Source organism: Bacillus rossius, chromosome 11, assembly GCF_032445375.1.
Source record: "Bacillus rossius redtenbacheri isolate Brsri chromosome 11, Brsri_v3, whole genome shotgun sequence".
NCBI lineage: Eukaryota > Metazoa > Arthropoda > Insecta > Phasmatodea > Bacillidae > Bacillus > Bacillus rossius.
In genome coordinates this window covers 51,449,471-51,468,458 of record NC_086338.1, presented here as the reverse complement: position 1 = coordinate 51,468,458, position 18,988 = coordinate 51,449,471, and the positions used below count along the sequence as shown (strand labels likewise).

The 18,988-nt window shown below is 35.7% G+C and overlaps 1 protein-coding gene across 1 annotated transcript in view; it reads left to right on the top strand.

Annotated features, from left to right (window-relative positions):
• LOC134536965 (death-associated protein kinase related-like) overlaps nucleotides 1-13,145 on the top strand; it is a 145,300-nt gene extending 132,155 nt beyond the window's left edge. The window contains exons 3-7 of the mRNA XM_063377079.1: nucleotides 821-959; nucleotides 3,208-3,334; nucleotides 3,629-3,677; nucleotides 8,573-8,755; nucleotides 10,683-13,145. Of these exons, the coding sequence (XP_063233149.1) occupies nucleotides 821-959; nucleotides 3,208-3,334; nucleotides 3,629-3,677; nucleotides 8,573-8,755; nucleotides 10,683-11,088 (904 nt within the window). The 3' untranslated portion in view covers nucleotides 11,089-13,145. The remainder of the gene's footprint in view (nucleotides 1-820; nucleotides 960-3,207; nucleotides 3,335-3,628; nucleotides 3,678-8,572; nucleotides 8,756-10,682) is intronic.
• Nucleotides 13,146-18,988: the final 5,843 nt, after the last annotated feature.

Genomic DNA, 18,988 nt, shown 5'->3' with positions numbered 1-18,988 from the left:
TGTGTATGTTTACAGAAATGTTTTCAAGAGAAGGGTATATTTTATTAAGTTTTAAAATTACTTGTCAAACAATATTTTCTACTTGTTTTTATTTTGGACTTAAAATTTCTACTTTGGATATCCCAATTCTTAATTAATACTTCAGAAGGGAACCAAAAAAATGATTAAATAGTATTTCCCTTTATAATTATTGTACCGTAATTATTACTACAACCATCACCACCACCATCACCATTATCATCACCACAACCACCTTTACCACAATCACCATCACTTATCACCATAACATTATCACCACTATTGCCACCTCTTCCTCCCCCTCCCCCTTCCCCCCTGCTTGAAATATGCCTACTGGTCTCTAGGTTCGTGAAAATTTTAATTATGAGAGGAGGAAGGATAGTATAACCAGATTATAAGATGTTAAATTAAGACTTGGTCTCACATGTGATTATGGTTATTTTTTTATTGCTGTAACAATTATTTAAAATTTATTACATATTTAAAAATGTATCATTATGTCAGTTTTGCATTTAATTCATCATAAATTTTGTCACTAGATTTTTATAAGTGTTATCTAATAGTGGTAAAACATCATTGAAATATCAGTTATTACAATCAATCACTTGCGTTACAATTTTTACTGCTGGCAAATTTGCATTTAGTAAATAATCTGGCAACAAACTTTGTGCTGAAACATTAAACGGAAGGGAGCTCGTGTGATGAATTTGCAGGAGTGCCGAAACAGTGCGATGGTGCGTGAGACGGAGAGCTCGGAGCTTGTGGTCGCAGGGAGAGTGAGCAGGGGGGGTGTGTGTCGCAGGGTGGAAGGGGGAGAGCTGCAGCACGTGCTGGACTCGCTGGAGGCCCTGGAGGAACGCCACGTGGTGGAGGTCATGCGACAGATCCTGGAGGCGCTGAGCTTCCTTCACAGGCGCAACATCGCCCACCTCGACCTCAAGGTAGCCAGCGCGCGATCAGTGCCTCTGTGGCGCCTTAACAGCTGTACTGTACTTGCAGCTTCAGTTGTGATTTGAAATGAGTTATGTTACTACCTAGATCAGGGGCACAACAACTTAATTTCCAAAGGGGGGGCAATATACCTTTTTATAAAGAATCATCGCTCCCCCCTATTGAAGTGGGTGGTCGGGGGGGTTCTCCCCCGGGAATATTTGTATTTCAAGGTGGAAAATGGTGCTATTTAAGCAGTTTTATTATCTAAAAATTGATTACACAGCACTTTCTTTGCCCCCGTTTGCCCCCACTTCAAGGTTTCAGAGGGGGGGGGGGGGCAAAATACCCTTACCTCCCCCCCCTCCCTTTTTGTTGTGCCCCTGACCTAGATGACATGTTTCTTGAATGATTCTACAAAGCTATGCATACTGTTCAATCTCCCATTCAGCTGGCCACCTGAATGAAATATTTGTGTCACATTTATCAGTTGCTACAAATTACATAAGTAATAATATTTTTGCATGTTTGTGTTTTGATGTAGAAAATTTATACATTCTTTGAATAAGTCTGTCAATGGGGTAGTTTGATTAAAAATTATCATTTTGGGCATTCACAACTGTTAGTTTGAACTGTATGTCATAGAGAAAACCTGAAAAGTAAACACAGAAAGATGAATTCACAAACAAGCAGAACACAAGCCAAAATCAGCCAATGTCAAGTGTAAATTGTAATGACTGTACAGAGAATTCTGTGGAAGGAATTATTTAGAACAATATCTCAACACCTCTGCACACAGAGTACTGAAATTGACAAGACAGTTGCAGAAAAAAACACTAAATACAGACAAAAAAAAAAGAGAGAGAAAAACAGTTCAAATATGAAACAGAAACCGATTGGAGCCTTCCTTTACAAGATGTCCTAGTCTTCAAAGAAAACTTAAGAATCACCACTAAATTATACAGTAAACTGATACATTCAGGCGAATAACTGAACTTCAATTTAAATCATGCAAGTACCAAAACTGGCATTATTAACACACTAATGAACCGAGCTGAAATAATTTGTTCTGACCAGAAATCAGTTGCTGATAAAAAAAAGACTTAGAACTTCTAGCAATTGACTACCCATCTGGCATCATCAAAAAACAGGAAAAACCAAAAGTCCCCTATCGTTAAATAAAAATCTGCCAAAAAACCAAGTGGAACGGTACATTGATTATTCTGTGTGTCTGTGGCCTTTTTTTTTTGTAATGAAAAAAAAAAAGTGGGGGGGGAGAAAAAAAATACAAATATTGGAAAACAAGTGCGGACTACAAACAGTTTTCATGTCAAATCCCACAATTAAAATAATAATAATAATAATAATAATCACCAGTGTAAAACCAAGCACAAATATAAATGCCAGAATTGTGTTTATGAAATATACTTTGATTGTGGATGCACATACATTGGAGAAACTAGCTGAGCCATTTAAACACGCATTAAAGAACAGAAAATACAAAAGCAATAAAGAAGGGTGAATCTCAAATATCTAGACTTGCCGAACATGCCTGGGACAACAGTCATAAAATACTCGGGCACAATGATACAGGAAAAACACCCAATTAAAAGGAAAATTAAATAATCAGCATTTACTTTCAGCAATAACTTTGTTGAGTGTCGACAAAGTATCAAATTAAAAAAATATATATATTTTGATACCGTTAATGATAAATGAAACTAATCTACTACAAAATTGCAAACAAACTATCCTCGCAGCAAGACTCCAGCCAATAACATCAGCTCTCAGGTGCATCGCCAATCAGAGGACGTCTTACCTGTCATTGGCCACGCCAGGAGAGAGGGTGAAAGGTATATATACCACCTGTTTTGCAGTGTCCTCTATCAGTCAGTTTGTGTCTTGATGACGGGAACAGATAGCAGTTCCCGAAGGTCTCAACTGTATGTATTTACTGTTTTTTTGCTTTAACTCTCTCGTCATTGTCAGTCCATTGTGTTCATCGTGATTGTGATATTTTTCTGACTAATTCCATCCACAGAATTTTCTGTGCTGTCTTAACATTTAAAATTTGACATCGTATGATTTTGGCTTGTTTTATTTATGATTGTGTAGTAATATTTCTTTGTCATTCATCTTGCCATTCACTAGATATCGATAGAGCTTCTAAAATACCTACTAAAACTGTGTTGTTTTGTCATATGTGGTAGATTGTTCTTGCTAGCGAACATGCGTGTAAGTCGCTAGTGTGGGTTTCAGCCGCAGAACCTGCTTCTGACTGGGGCGTATCCGGACTGCGACATCAAGTTGTGTGACTTCGGCATCTCCAGGGTCATACAGCCCGGCATCGAAGTTCGTGAAATTTTGGGCACTCCCGATTATGTTGGCAAGTAGTTTTTCTGGGCTGTTTGTTTCAGTCTTTGTTTTTAAATAAGATTCTTATATTTTGTTTACCTTAACATAGATATTACTTCATTACCTTAATTGATATAACTAAAATTAAAACTGATTTCTTAATGTAAATAGAATGTCAGTCATCTATGATAATAACTCCTAGGGATACTGCAAATTAACAGAATGTTTAATATTTTAATTTATAACAAAAAATAACTGAAGTACTGAAATGAAAATTCAGTGTTTGTGTTTATAGAAATGTAATTATATTTGTTATATTTTCCAGCACCTGAAATTTTGAACTACGAGCCTATCAGCTTAGCCACGGATATATGGTTAGTATCTTAGGGTTTGTTTTCCATAATACATTTCTTTATTGAATGTGCTTAACTAGCTGAAATATACAGCATTTCTCATGCTAAACACATGGTAAAGGGATTTTTTTTTTTTTTCGTAATCAGATGGTGTGTATTTATTTACATCTATATATCATATATCTAAGAACGGATGGTATGTATAAAATCTAGAATCAATAAAGCATCGTAGGAACAAGTGGGAAAAAGAAATATTACTGACACTGTATAGATTCCATTACCTAGCTAATGCCTGGCATGCATTTCAATGCCTCATTTGAAGTAGATACACATAATAAAGCATCTTCTGTCTCTATCTCCATTTCTCTCTTTTTAATTATATATATATGTATGTGTGTGTGTGTGTGTGTGTTTGTATATGTATATGTGTGTGTATATATGTCTGCGTATACATATATAGTTTTAAAAGTATTGCAAGCAATATCATTGGTAGCCGTAAAGCAACAAGAAGCTCAGAGGCAGAAGGTACACGCTCTTGTTTGTGCTTGTTTGTGTACCCGTATGGAAAGTGGAATGTTGACGATGATGGATTGCTGTGCAAGTAGAAGCTCTGTTCCGAGATTGAGTGTGTGCAAACAGCGGCAGTGCTGTTGGGGGAACTAATGGGCGTGCTGTCCCCACGAGTGTGCCAGCACAGAAAGGTTCACCGCGCAGAGTACTCTGATGACAGATGCAGTCGGTACAGTTCCTTGGTTGCCCGCCACCTGGCACCTCTGCCATTGACCTTGAGGGTTCAGGAAACAGGGGAGTTGCGTGGGAGTGTTGCTGGCACAGAGAGGTCTCAACGCTAATGGCCTCTTAGTCACTGCACTTAGTGCAGGCGGGCGTAGGAATATAGGAATGTGTGGGCGATCCCCAGTTTATTTTTGGCCAGCCACTGAGCACTGCACTATCTTGAACCAACTTGTTTCTCACACTAGCTAGGATTTCGTTTAATTTGTACCAGTGGCACACATTAAATATTATATTCATCTTCTTGGACACAATAGCGAGACCAAAAACAAAAGGATGAATTCAGCTAGAAAGGTTTAGTAAATTAAAATGGAAACATGTCAGCCAGCAACTGATAAATTACAAGTAATAATAGACTATGAGATCTTATGTCTATGGAACTAATCTTTTGGATGACAGGGGAATAGCAGTTGATAAAACAAAAATGCTTAATGAACATTTGTATAGCTTACAATAAGATTATATGTTTACTTTTTAAAATAATTAATTTTGATCTTGAAAATACTGATCTTAAGAGGCCGTGTCACAAATTTGCGCTCCTATCTATATCAATGTTATTTTAAAAGGCAGTTTTTCTCAAAGTCTATAAGAGGTAGGGGCCAGAAATTTTGCCTACTGAAAGTATACAATACATTTAACATAACCGCTTTTTTCAAATTTAGTTATCATATCATATATTATTTCTGTGATGAAAAAAATATAATCAATATTTTGATTTGTCCAGATACAGTGGAATTTTGCTTATATTTATAATTATTTAGCAAAAACTGAAAAGGCCATTGAAATGTATTGTACATCACCTTCCGATCAGTGTCTTCATGATCATGATGGGTTTAAAAACCTGGTTGTAATCAAGTCTTTAACTATTTCATGACAACATTTATACTTAATAATTTGGAGATAGGCCTTTTCTATCCTAAGCCCCTGAGCTTTCACTATCTGGTCTGGCGACCGACCTGACACTCTTCAACCACCCCAAGGGTCTCCGATTGCACATCCGATAAAAAAAAAGCTGTTCGTTCATTTGTTTTTGTGTCACAGACTTCACACATTTATGCCAAGGGAATATTCCGCTGATGTGACGCCATACGAATGTATTATTCGCGACCATACAACTTTTTTGTTTGTCATCGGGAAGAAATGTTCATTTTGAATTGAGCATTTTTAAATGTCAGCGTAGAATATGCTTATCTGCCCATTTTGTTTCTTTCCATAATAATGAGTAAAGTTAACATTGTCATAGACATTTTATTATATTCGTTTGCCGTCCAAGTAAACCTGTCACTATATCGCACGTAATTATATATTTTACTAATTTGTTAGTTGTCATTTTATTTAAGTTACAAATAACAGTAATCAAAAACTATTACTTAATAGTCCAGAAAAGAGATTGAGTTATTATTCATTTAATAGGGGTTTAAAATATGGTACTACATACATATTATATATATTATATATATTATACATATTATATATATTATACATATATTATCTTGTTGTCTTCTTTGTAACTTTACTGGAAGAATGGCATTTGGTATGTATGTTAACTCACAATGAAAATACTTCAGAAGTACTCAACAGTGAACAACCTAGGCCCTATACTAATTTCATTATGTTCATGGAAATATAATTAAAATTACAAATAATGAACTGTATGTGTTTCACGTAGAGATATCGTACGAACTGTATGTGGTACAGACCAACACTTGCTAAGGCTCTGAAAATACTTAATTTCAGTTAATGTGTGGAGAATATTAAAAGTTAGAAATAATGATATATATAAAACAATGCAAAGTTATCAGCATAAAAATAGAAGTTATTTTTACGTAGCGCCTATTGGAATGAATATTTTGTGTTGAATTATGTGGCATGATTAATATTCTCTTATGGTATGTGTGTTTTGTTAAAATCTTATAAAACATAACTTACTGTTGAAGGATTTTCATTTTTTTTGTTATGATCTTATTTAAACAAGTTTTAATTATATTACACATGTCTATTTTAAAAGCATTTTAATGTATATTTATAGAATTGTAATAGGCTTTATAAGGACTCTCAAAATGCATGTGAGTATCTATAATTATCTGCATCACCATTATGGCCGTTTCACAAGATCAAATATTTATTGAATTCAATCAGTTGCATTCATTGTACATGATTTTCAATTTGTACATTGAATTCAATACAAATTGAAGATGTTATTCAACTAAGCTTATTAACTTATAAGTATTTTGTTTGTCCAGTACATAAAAGTAAAAGATTCTTTATTATTTAAATAATGAGCATCTATAAGCAATAACGTTTTCTAAATATTTACATAAACATAATGAAATCTAATTTTTCAATACTTTATATCTACGATCACATCAACGGCAGTATTATGTAATCAATGAGGTAATGAAATATCTTTAAAAGATATTTTCTCCTCTGTAAAGTAAATTTGTGATACAGCCCTCTTAATGTTAGTCTAGTGAGTTATTTCGTCTTCTAATATGCTACAACAATATATAAAACTAAGTTTTGTTAGTGTTTTAGTCTTTTGTAATGTTAAAGTGTAATGTAATCAATTCATTTTTTTTTGTAAATTCTTATTCATAAAGATACATATCATAATAAGATAAATAGTAATATTTGTAAATTTAGATTCTTTGAAACAACATCGATAAGAGGTTCTCTCTCCTACCTCTGTTAAACTGTATGATGGTGCATTGTAAAAAAATTAGGTAGTCTGACTTAAGTGAGATTGTATTTAGATTGTGTGTAATGCATATGCAATATCTAAGCATAAGAATTTATGTTATTATCCTTTTAAAACGTTACACTATGAATTTCGTATACTTTTTAATGTCAACTACCATTATTTTTCACGGAATATTACATCCAGATAAAGAATAATTACCACATGTTTGAAGATTAATTGTATTCCGATACATTTAAAGTATTAAAATTTTTAGATACGACTCATACTACAGTTGTAAATGTGAGGTTTCTTGATTCTGAATTCCTGCACCGCAATTTCCTAGTGAGCCGCCGGTCAGATTGTCATCCTCTCAGATTGTCGAGGAACCAGATACATTTTTCGTCGAGTAATCTGGCGGTATAGTAGTTTTATCACGCGCTGCGGTTACAGTTACTTCGGTTGAATAAGCCACTAAATCTTACTGTTAAAAGAGAGAACTTCTAGACCAGAATATTGGAAATAAAAATTTACTGACACGGCCTCTTAAAAGAGACCCTCAGTTTGTCAATTACAGGCTATGTTTTGCACTTAGCACAACAAAAATGACAGTATTTATAAGCTTATTACAAATTTTAACAATAACATAAACATGTTTTTTTTGTAATTAATTTGTATGAAAAAGTTGCACACCAATTTTAATAAATAAAAATAAATAAAAACATCCCGTTTGGCACAGCCTACAAGTTTACGTAGTTTTTTTTATTATTATTATTTAATGCACATAACATCTGTATGTTCTTCAACATTACAAAATGATTGATTAAACATTTTCTCATTTTCCATGCAGCAAAAATATTATGAATGTTTTTAACTTAATGCATTCAGCATTGAATAGTTTTGAACAAATTTCATATTATGTCAACTAAGTTATCTATTCAAATTTTTTGACCTTCTAACACTATTTTTAATACCGTGCACTAATAACATAGTCATACAAAAATTTACTTTGCACCAAAGTTTAAGATATCAAGATTTTTTTAAAATAAATTTGAATGGCTTTGATAGTATAGGTATTTTAAAAAAATATATAATTTTTTCTTTTACTTTCAAACCTTGTTTTTTCCACCCCTTGCAGTGATGAGTGATCGTATGAAAAAAATTTATTTAGTTATTTAGACCAAAGTTTTTGATATTACTCTTACGAGTTATTAAAACGTTCAAACAGATGTAATATTTTTTATTCTGTAGAAGTAGTGGGGATTTTTTTTTTGTTTTTTCAAAAAAAAAAAAACTTTATAGTTACACCTTTGGTCGGATATTGCCCATTAACTGACTCTGCCTAGATTTTACATTAAATTGTAAATTTGAAGTGTAGAATCTAAGCGTTGCCGAGCACAGCTTCACGCCGGGCTGCGTACAGAGAGGTGTCGGTGATTGTCGGCAGGTCGGTGGGCGTGCTGGCGTACGTGCTGGTGTCGGGCGGTTACTCCCCGTTCGCCGGCGACTCGAAGCAGGAGACCTTCTGCAACATCTCGCAGTGCAGCCTCAGCTTCCCCGCCGAGCTGTTCGGGGGCACCTCGGACGCTGCCCGCGACTTCATCCGCGCCACGCTCAACACCAGCCCCTGGTGAGTCCCGTGCGACGAGGGGAGCCTTATCTGCGTTATTAATGAAACTATATGGTTGCGTGTACTTATGTACATGCGTTAGAAGTTATACTTGCTTACTTGGCATAGAAAAAACTAATTTAATTTTGAATGGAAATAATTAATGGAAATGAAATAAAAGGACGAGTGATGTTATAAATCCAGTTGGTAATGTGTAAATTCAATCAAATAAAAAATTTAAATAAATACTCAGGATTTAGTATTAATATAAACACGTGTATAAAATTAATCAAGATAAATTTAATAATGAAAATAAATAAATAAATATGTGGAATGTTTATGCAGATATGTTAATTTTAATTATTATTTAAGTAATGTCATAATTTATAATGCAAATAAATTATACATACAGGATAATAACTTCACTTCTATAAATACACTTGAAAAAGTTCATGAACACAATTTCTATCACCAATATTCACAATTAATAAATGTTATTAGTGATATGGACAGTATTCAATATCAACTGCTAAAGTATAAGATTTAAAAAACACATATATAATTGTTATTTGTATGTAACTTTTTTTGTATGTAGCCTTTTATTTTTATCAGTTGAAAATTTTGTTGCGTGGTGTGCACACATCGTAAAAATTCACTCCCTTTAAACGTGTTGAAATGCAAGTTTAAAACATAATATGAACAATATGAATTAGAAAACTTTAATCAAAGGCAATTCCCTTTCAGACATTTTTGAGGTTATAATTTAATCGGTCTGTTCTTGGAAAGTTAAAGCTTGAAGAGATTTTAACGAATGGTATTTTCCAGGCCATGTGATTGATGGACTGATGTATCATTGTGAGTCCAGCTTTAGTTGTCAACTAAATGTAAAACAAATATTTCCTTATCTATCTACCAAAGTACCATCTTCAAGGTAGCCCTTAGGGGCTACCTGAAGATCACTCCCGTACGTTTTTCTCAGTCTTGATGTAGCTAAAATCCACAAATCAAGCAAAAAGCACGCTAAATAAGTTAACATTGTGTTTTTCAAAAGTCAACCGAAACCTTTTTTCCGAGCTTTATTATTTCCATAAACAGATTGATTGGTCTTACAGTGTCAAAATACTGTTTATGAAGTCATTGTTTTTATCTGTATAGGGGTATAGGCACATCAATGTGCCGAGACAAACAAGAGGTATGCAATATATGTGGAAGAGATGTGTTTGTTGTTTTTTAGTCAGCGTGAATCAAAAATGTCACGTGAATTGAACAACGATTAGCATGAATGAAAACACGGGCAGGAGCTTACGCACAATATAGTTTCAGGGAGAGCACTAGTCACATACATTTTTTTCCAGAAGAGAATATTTTAATCAAAATAATTCATTTTGGAAATGCTTTTGAAGTACATTTAAATAAATGTTGACTAACATTTAAGAGATTAAAAAATCTAAAATTAAAGTTTAAAAATTCTCGTTCTGCATTTTTTACAGGATGGCGGAACATAAACGTTTGCTGAACACTTGGGTGTCATCAGAAATAATTATGCAATGAAGGTCCAGCGAATAGTTATTGAGGAAAAGCAAAATATTGTTTGTTCATTCGTCACATTATTAGTTCTTTGCATTACTAATTTGTTGCATTACTAATTCATTTCATTGCATTTATTGCTGCACAAGTGCCGTTGCATTGTGTGCACACGGAAATAAAAAGTCAAGAATTATCTTTGTTTTTGTGGTTTATAAAGTGAAATATGGCACGGTTGATCCGCAATCCAATTGGATAATCCAATGGGATAGTTGGTAGTCTGCTGTATTTGTTCCAATTTTTTGTGTTTCCTTGTTTTTTGGGTGGACTTAATTTTGGAGCTGGGTGCCGAAAGTACATACTTGGTGTGAGTGCGAGGTCCAGCTTGTGTGCGACTCGTGCCAACGCTCATGACTGGTCGTAGTTCCCGGCTGACCATCGAGCAGTGCCTGTCCCACCCGTGGCTGAGGGGCGCGGTCTCGCTCACGCTCACGCTGACGGCCGCGGAGGAGAGCCAGGTCCCAGGGGAGGACGCGGCGTGCGACCGGGAAGTGGGCGACATCGGCCGGTCCCTCAGGCCGGACGGCAGCGGGGGCTCCCCGTCGTCGTCGCCGGCGGAGGAGGAGGAGCGGGACGACCTGCCCGTCCACAAGCGCCCCAAGAACTCCCCCGAGGGCCGGCGGTCGTCCTTCCCCGTGGGGGCCTGCCTGTGCTGCCGACGCAGCCAGTCCCCGCTCGCGGCCGAGCTCCTGAAGGGCCTGGGCTGCCAGCAGCGGCACTACAGCTCGCCGTCCGTCGGCATCCTGATGGACCGGGGCGTCATCTACTAGCGGCCGGACTCCTCTCACGCCCAGTGTATGTTTCTGATTAGACATTGTGGATTTAGTCAGGCTGTGGAGGCATTAAAATGTTTCCTAAAAGAACATTTCAAGTCATTTGCAGTGGACTGTCTGTTATTTTTTTTTTTGATACAATGGTTAATTTATGGTAGTTGAAGCATTAAAAAGAGTTAATTGTTTTGAATGTTATAAAAAAAAGACTCATATTTTCACTTACCGTTGTTGGTAGTCGTGCAGAATTTTCTGTTTATTTTTGTGCAACTGAAAAACTTTTTTTTTTTCCAGTGTGTGTGTGTGGAGTGCAGGATATTATACATGTGGTCAGTAAGTTTGTGTTGTTTTTTGTCACTCAGGTGCATCTTTTGTAAATGTTACATGGTGCTTCAAAAAGAAAGTAATTTTTAAGTTGCCTCTCTCTTTTTTTTTTTGTCGGCTTGTTTGGAAAGAGAGTTTCTCGTTAAAAAAGTTAATGAAAAAAACATAATACGTATATATTCGTAGGATCTAGGGAATAAATTTTAATTGCTGAAAACATAAGTGGAAATCGTTAATTTTTTCTGTCAAAAATAATAATTCTTGGTTTTGGGAAAATATTTGTGTATTTAATGTTTTGTGTTAAGTTTGTGCCGTATCTCGCAATGAGCAGAAGATGCAATAGCTGATATAAGGAGTGTGTGGGAATTAACTGGGTACCCTTGAAATGCAAGTTCTGCAAATTCTCTGAAACAATTGGTTGTTAGCATGCATCAGCTACTCAGTATTATTGATGGAGAAAAAAAACTACTTTGTGCATGCGTTTAGATGAAAGATTGTTCTTTGTTGGTTCAAGGACACTTAAAAAATTTACAATTATGAGAAATACTTTTATAAGCATTTCAAGTACACTGGTCTTTGTTAAACCTTATGTACAATAGTGGTCATTGTTACCATGTTGGGTTTTTTTTTCTCTGTAAGCTTCCCTTTTTTCTGTTCTTTGTTATTTCACAAGTGAAAACATCCAGGATATTGGCATGTGTGTAATTTACTTGAATCCCTGTCAGGATGGTCTTTGAAAGTGTAAGTGTGTCTTGTGGTGGAGAGTATTTTTGTATAACATGTTCGTGCCTTAGCTGTGCTCGGTCCAGAGGCCATCATATCTTGTACTTCCTCGGGACAGCAGTTGTCTGTCCGAGAGGCTGCAGCTTGCTCCACGCTTTTACTTTCACTCGGACGTCCAAAGTTAAACAAATCTTGTCGCAAATTTTTGTTTGTGTTGTGGTGCTGCATGACGTGATTCGGGATGTTCGTGTTGGTGCCCGTGAATGGTGCTGGCGGCTGGCGTTATGTCGCGTTGGTGACACTTTTTCCTGTTTGCCACGTGAAGACTGAACTTCCTCATCTTCCACATCTTGGGTTGTCTTTCGACTAATTGAAGGGACTCCGTGTACACACCAGCAGTAAACATCACTCTTTCAACCTTAATTTAGTGAAGATAATATTTTGTGTTTCCATTTTATGCTCGCTGTCTTTTTTTTTGTACGTGTTATAGTTATTGAACAAAAAATATTTCATTGTGTGGATGTTACAATACCAGACCAAAGATGTGTAGTAATAGAGTACGCTGTAACGTTACAGATGTAGGTATACGTAGCTGATTGTTTTTGCATCATTTTGACCAGCTCTGAAGCGTAATATATTCCTAAATTTTAACTCCTTTTAGTATGGATATTTTACCAAATATAACCTAGCTGCTAAAAAAAAAAATTGTACATCAAAGTGATTAGTTAAAAAATTTTAATCTTTGGCTGTTGTTGAGGCTTGCATAGCAAGCATAAATTTTTTTTTGTCTATGCAAAGTAAAGAGCTTTCACTATTTTTGGAAAGGAAAGTTGTTTAGGAGTTGTATCCATCTGGAATGGATGTTGTTGAAGCACTTATTGAATAAGTGCAGTTGTTCCCTTCCTTCAGGTTAAGAAGAGTACTTTTGTAGTAATTTATTAAGTGTGTGCCTCCATAAATGAAAGTTCAAAAAAAATAAAACCAAATGAAAATAAATTTTTGGTTGTGTTTGGCTGTCATTTTTCTTCTACCCACCACCTACATTTCCTGAAGGTATGCTGTATTGTTATGTATATTCACAGACCTGAAATCCTGTTGGACAATTTTGTTTTAGATGGATGGGAATGCTAAAACATCCTAAATGTGGTACAATTATTTAAGTTCTTTTGTAGATTCATAGTACAGTCTTCATCAGAAAATAACGTGACTCTGAATATAGTTTAACCCCAAACTCTTTGATAATGAGTTTATTGGTGGGGGGGAGGGGGGGGAAAAAAGCTTGCGGAATGAGATAACAATTCAAGCACATTCACTGAAAAAAAAATTAAATTAGTAAATTTATTATGTATTTTATTAAACCTTTTTTGGTATCACTTTTGTCTCTAGTTATTTACAGGGTCTCTTTTGAAACACCTAGCAGCAGTTGGAAGAAGAAAAAAAAGACATGACTATAGTAGTTGTAAAGCAGTTCTTCAGAAAGCATAGAATACAGTGCTCCCACGGGAGGGCGATGCAACTGAAGAAGAGAGGTGGAAGGAACTCCTTTCCCGCATTCCACATTCCAAGTGTTCCTCCACTGCTTCATCTGTCACGCCTGTGTAGAATTCCAGGAAGCCCGAGACTAAAGTGGCATAGTGACACAGTTTACAGGCAGAGCATGTTTAGTTTTTAAACAAAGCTTTTCCCAGCGGCAAGATTACAAGTTTGAGATTATAATGGGACCCCCAGTTTGAGTTTCAACAGTTTTGGTAAAAAACGTTTTACATTCGGGTGAATACGGTACTACTTAGTTATTGAAAATAATAAGTTGGATTTTTACTATAAAATGTTTTGAGCCAGAGAATATTTTGCATTTGGCTAAAGTTTTGTTGTTTTAATTTTAAGTTACATGTTTTTTTCACTTGAAATGCAATAGTTTTGCAGCCAGTCTACCATCTTCTGTTTGTTACAGAAGGTTGCGTTATGAATAACTCACAGTTTGTGTTGGGTTGTGCAAAACTGAATATTTTGTTGCAAATCGAATGTGACTGTTTGCAAATATTTTTTGTAACTTGGCTATCTATTATAATAATGAATTATAAGATAGTATTTTTTTTAAACCTTTATTGCTTTCTATTCCTCATTTATTCTAAAGTCTCAAGAGAGCTTAGTGAACAAGGTGGAAAAATAAAATAAATTTCTTGGCAAGTGAAACTTAAGTAACATTTGAAAATATGTATAATATTTTTATTTTCTGTAGAATTATTTAACATTCGCTGCACTGTAGAAAATTAATTGCAATATTTTAAAAATTTTGATTTTTATCACATTAAAAAATAAAAACAATTATTTTGTATCCTCTGCATTTAAGATGTGAATTACTGACTTTCCAAGTTTCGTTTTCTTTAGTTACAGACACCGTCAACAGCAGAGATTATAATCTTAAGACACCTGAGCTTTGATTGGTCCAGGTGAGTGGAAAAAACCGGTGAAAGGTCGAACCGTTTGGAAGAGAAATAATTTATTAAAACCAAATTTCATATTTTTCTGAAGGTAGTTCATGTTCGCTATAGCTGTCTGTAATAACATGTAAAAAAGTGCTCAAAAAAGATGATATTTTTTAAACTTATTTTTTAGTGATAACGGTTTACGTGATAAGGTTTATTTGAAGTACACGTCACTCATTCTATAAGTATGGAGCTCGTCTTCACACATCATTGTCATAATCACGTGCATTAACAATCATGATTGTCCTATTTTTTGTTTGAACTTAATATTGTATAGTTCAGCATTAAGCTATCACTTTGGTCTTAAATTAAAATAAATAGTGGTACTAATTTCATTTTAAAGTTATATGTAAGTTCATTGTATGTTTAATATGTTAATAGGTAGGTATGGATTTGAATCTCGGTCATTAAAGTTGAAGCTTAGTTTAGGAAATGAGTTAGTCAGCAGTCTTATAGTCCTCTTTTAAAAAGGCAGACCACACATCCTGTCTCATAGTGACCAAACAATTATCTAGCTACTATCGTGTCCAATCATCCCAAAACATTATACATTTTCTCATCAGTATGTGTTCTGTAATTTAAGGCACTCCAGTACTGAAGCTACTCAGATAAATGTACAGTGTGTGCTCAGATTAAAACACTACAGATTGCTCGCTGACAGTAGAACAGCAATTGCCATTGACACTTGGTTAGACTAGAAACGAGGAAGTTTACCTATGGGGTTTTTGTTGGTGTAGGGCTGTGGAATAAATCCATACATTAAAGTTATTGAAACTTAATACTTGCATATGTGGGATGATTGAAGGAAAACCTCATCAGAAGCCTAAGCATGCTAAGTGCATTGAATTTTTTTTTTGTCATTTGCATGTAAGTGCTACCCATAATTTTAAAATAAGAACCAAATCCAGCTTTCATACTTAGCAAAGACTTAAATTTTTGCACTTCCTGCTGTGCAGAGAAAATAAGAGTATTTTTTTATTTTATTTAAGTGCCCTCATGCTGTCAGCCTTAAAACCTGCAACTCCTGTTCAAGACATAGATTCCATTAGTTGTAGTAATAATTATGACAGGATTTAAACGGTCTAGCTAGTAGGTACATTTTGGTTACAATAGTGATGACTGATAGAAATCTGAATATGGGCCTTGTATATTGTTTACAGTATAATGTGGAAATATAATTAAATCATCATTTTTTTTGCTTACTTGTAAAATATAATATTGCACAATAGACTTTGATAATAAGTGTAATGCACTTTATTCTATGGTTGGTAACTTGGTGTGAATATGAAGACAGTACATAAAAAATGTGTGTTGAATTTTCAGTGTTAAGTAGACACATTTATTTTGGTTTTCAGTTGGTAAGCTGCTACTTTTTTACCTCTGAATTCCTTTTCTGTGTTGTCTACCAGTGTGAAATTGGGAGCTTATAAGACAAAAAAAAAGTTGGCAGTGCATTTATACAAATTTATGATTTATAGTTTCTCTTCTGGCTCTTAAAATTGTGTAAATTTAATAAAATTTTGAATATTGAACTGTGGGGTATGCAGGTGAAATGTGAGGGGCAAGAATTATTTTTCTTTCCAGCTTCCCTCAGGTCCATCCTCTTTCAAAAACAAGTATTGTGTCAGCACAACTAATTTTCAAAAAAAAAAAAGTAGGTATAGAATACTAAATGGCTACATGAAGTGATCATATTTATTCTACAGAAAAATGAGTGTACATTAAAGAAAAAAATTGTCTTCTAGGATTTTCATATAGTAAAGAAATATCTCAAATTTAACTAAAAAATTAAATTAAAATGTAAGGGATGATTTCTCGAACTCTTAGCCTATGGTGAGTAGTACACTATTCACAAAAATAAAAATAAAACTACAGAAATTTCATTAATGTATGTTTTTTTTTGTAATTAATAGATATATTTGCAGTAATTTTATTTTTAATACATAGCAAGTTAGAAAGTACATGAAAATTACCAGGTTTTTTTTAAAAATATTTAACAGTATATACATTTATGTAATTTTCAATTAAAATAATTCAGTTAATTTGCCCTCCAACATTCTGCCAGTTTAGCACCCCCTTCCCCAATGTGGTGCCTGGGGCACAAGTCCCGTCTGCTCCAGTGTAGTTACGTCCGTGTACAGGGCCGCAACTAGAGTCTCTGGTACCCGGGGCATGAATGGATTCATGCCCCCCCCCCCCCCTCTTTTTTTTTGCATATACCACACCAATAAAGCGGGGGGTCGGGGGCTCTCCCACGGTAAAATGGTGCTATTTAAGCATTTTCCATACCTACATGTAACAGTTTCTGTGCTACTGTAACTTCCATGCAAAAACTTTTTACCAGTTACCAGTTGTAGTAGGAATTACAATGCAAGCGATTTTGGCGCCCCCACAGCTTTGCGCCCGGGGCGTATGCCCCGCTTGCAACCCCCCCCCCCTCCCCCCCCCCTAGTTTCAGCCCTGTCTGTGTATAGACAGTCTGTGTGGAAGTGGGATCTCTTAGTCACATTACTTTCTCATCCATTCAAAATCAAATAATTCAAATTAATGAGCGCAGTGTTATTTATGAAGTGGTTCGTAGCTCTCTATGATCTTGGAGATTGCAGACTGCTCAGGTTCAAATGTGAGATGATATTTTATATAGCGCGTCTCACACTCAGTTTGCATAACGAGTAAAACGGTGCGCATTGTTGCCAGAGTGATAAGGCTCTGCAACATAGATTAGTTGCGTTCCACTAACTAATCATATGGCTTATTTACACCAAAAAAAATTATTTTGTTGTGCTATTGAGAATTATATTAATTTAATTTAATTTTAATATTTTTATATCATTTTAAGACTATAAAATAGTGTAGGTTGACAGTATCATTATAGTTTTAGTCATTCTAAAAATACTAATTCTATGATGAATGCCAATCATTTCACACAAGAAACTATTTGTAGCACATGTCACCATTAATTTAATGAATTCCATTAAATTATGTGCTATGCTCATACAGAGCCAAAATGTTAATATAACATTGTAAAAATTGTTGTTTACAAAAGAATTTGAATTGAAACCAAGAGGTCAACTTTCAGTTATGCCTTTATTCTTTTGATGAAATGAAACGAGCATTTTTCCGCACATTCTCATTTAAAATTGTTCTTTAAAGCAAACAATATTTAATATTTTAATGTTTCGTTACCTTACAGAAACGTAAGTTTTCTGAAACATTACAAAGTTGTGTCTAAAACTTTTGTGCTCTATGGCGTATACATGGCAACAGAGCGAAACAAAAGCAGGGCAGCGTCGGTGGCAGAAATAGAGTATTGGGTTGCCGACCTCCGTAGCGTAGTCAGATGCACACCGGCTTACGGTGCGAGGGGTCCTGGGTTCGAGTCCCGGGTAAGGCATGGGTGTACAATATACATTCTGATATTTGATAATGACTTGACCTTGAGATTTATACTGAAACATAATGACCCTTTGGCTATGGGCGAAAGCTGTAGGCAGGGCCGCAACTAGAGTCTCTGGCACCCGGGGCATGAATGGATTCATGCGCCCCCCCCCCCCCCCATCTCTTTTTGCACATACCACACCAATAAAGCGGGGGATCCGGAGGCCCTCCCACGGAAAAATGGTGCTATTTAAGCATTTTCCATACCTACATGTAACAGTTTCTGTGCTACTGTAACTTCCATGCATGAACCCACTATGTCCATAAAGTAGTCCGTATAATCACTAGACTTGATCATTAAATATGTTGAGACGTTATATTGTAAATCAGATTAGACATTCCTGGCATGCAAGTTAAAAAACTTTTTACCAGTTACCAGTTGTAGTAGGAATTACAATGCAAGCGTTTTCGGTGCCCTCACAGTTTTGCGCCCGGGGCGTATGCCCCGCTTGCCCCCCTCTAGTTGCGGCCCTGGCTGTAGGCCACATAACAATATAAAAAAAGAAAAGAAAAATCTGTAGCGTAGTCGGATGCACAAGGGCTTACGGTGCGAGGGGCTCTGGGTTTGAGTCCCGGGTGTTAATCTACGTACGGTAATTTGATCGATATGATTATAAAATGGTTGACCCTATGGCCATTGGCGCACCGATGTAGGCCAATAATTAATGAAGTGAAGCGTGTATTGGGAAGAGAGAGTGAATGTCCGTTACACTTGCGAACTAAGGCAGAGACGCGCCATAGGACGCCAGCGTTGCCATCCCAAGCGGTCGCGGAGCGTTCACGACGACGCTGCCATCTTGGGGCGCCCCGCGACTAGCGCGATGACTCACCCACGCGAGACGGTCGACCTTGCGAACTGCGCGCGCGGCAGTCGACCTGTCGCCCGTACACGGGAAGCCTTCTTTTCATAGACGAGAGAGCCAAACGCC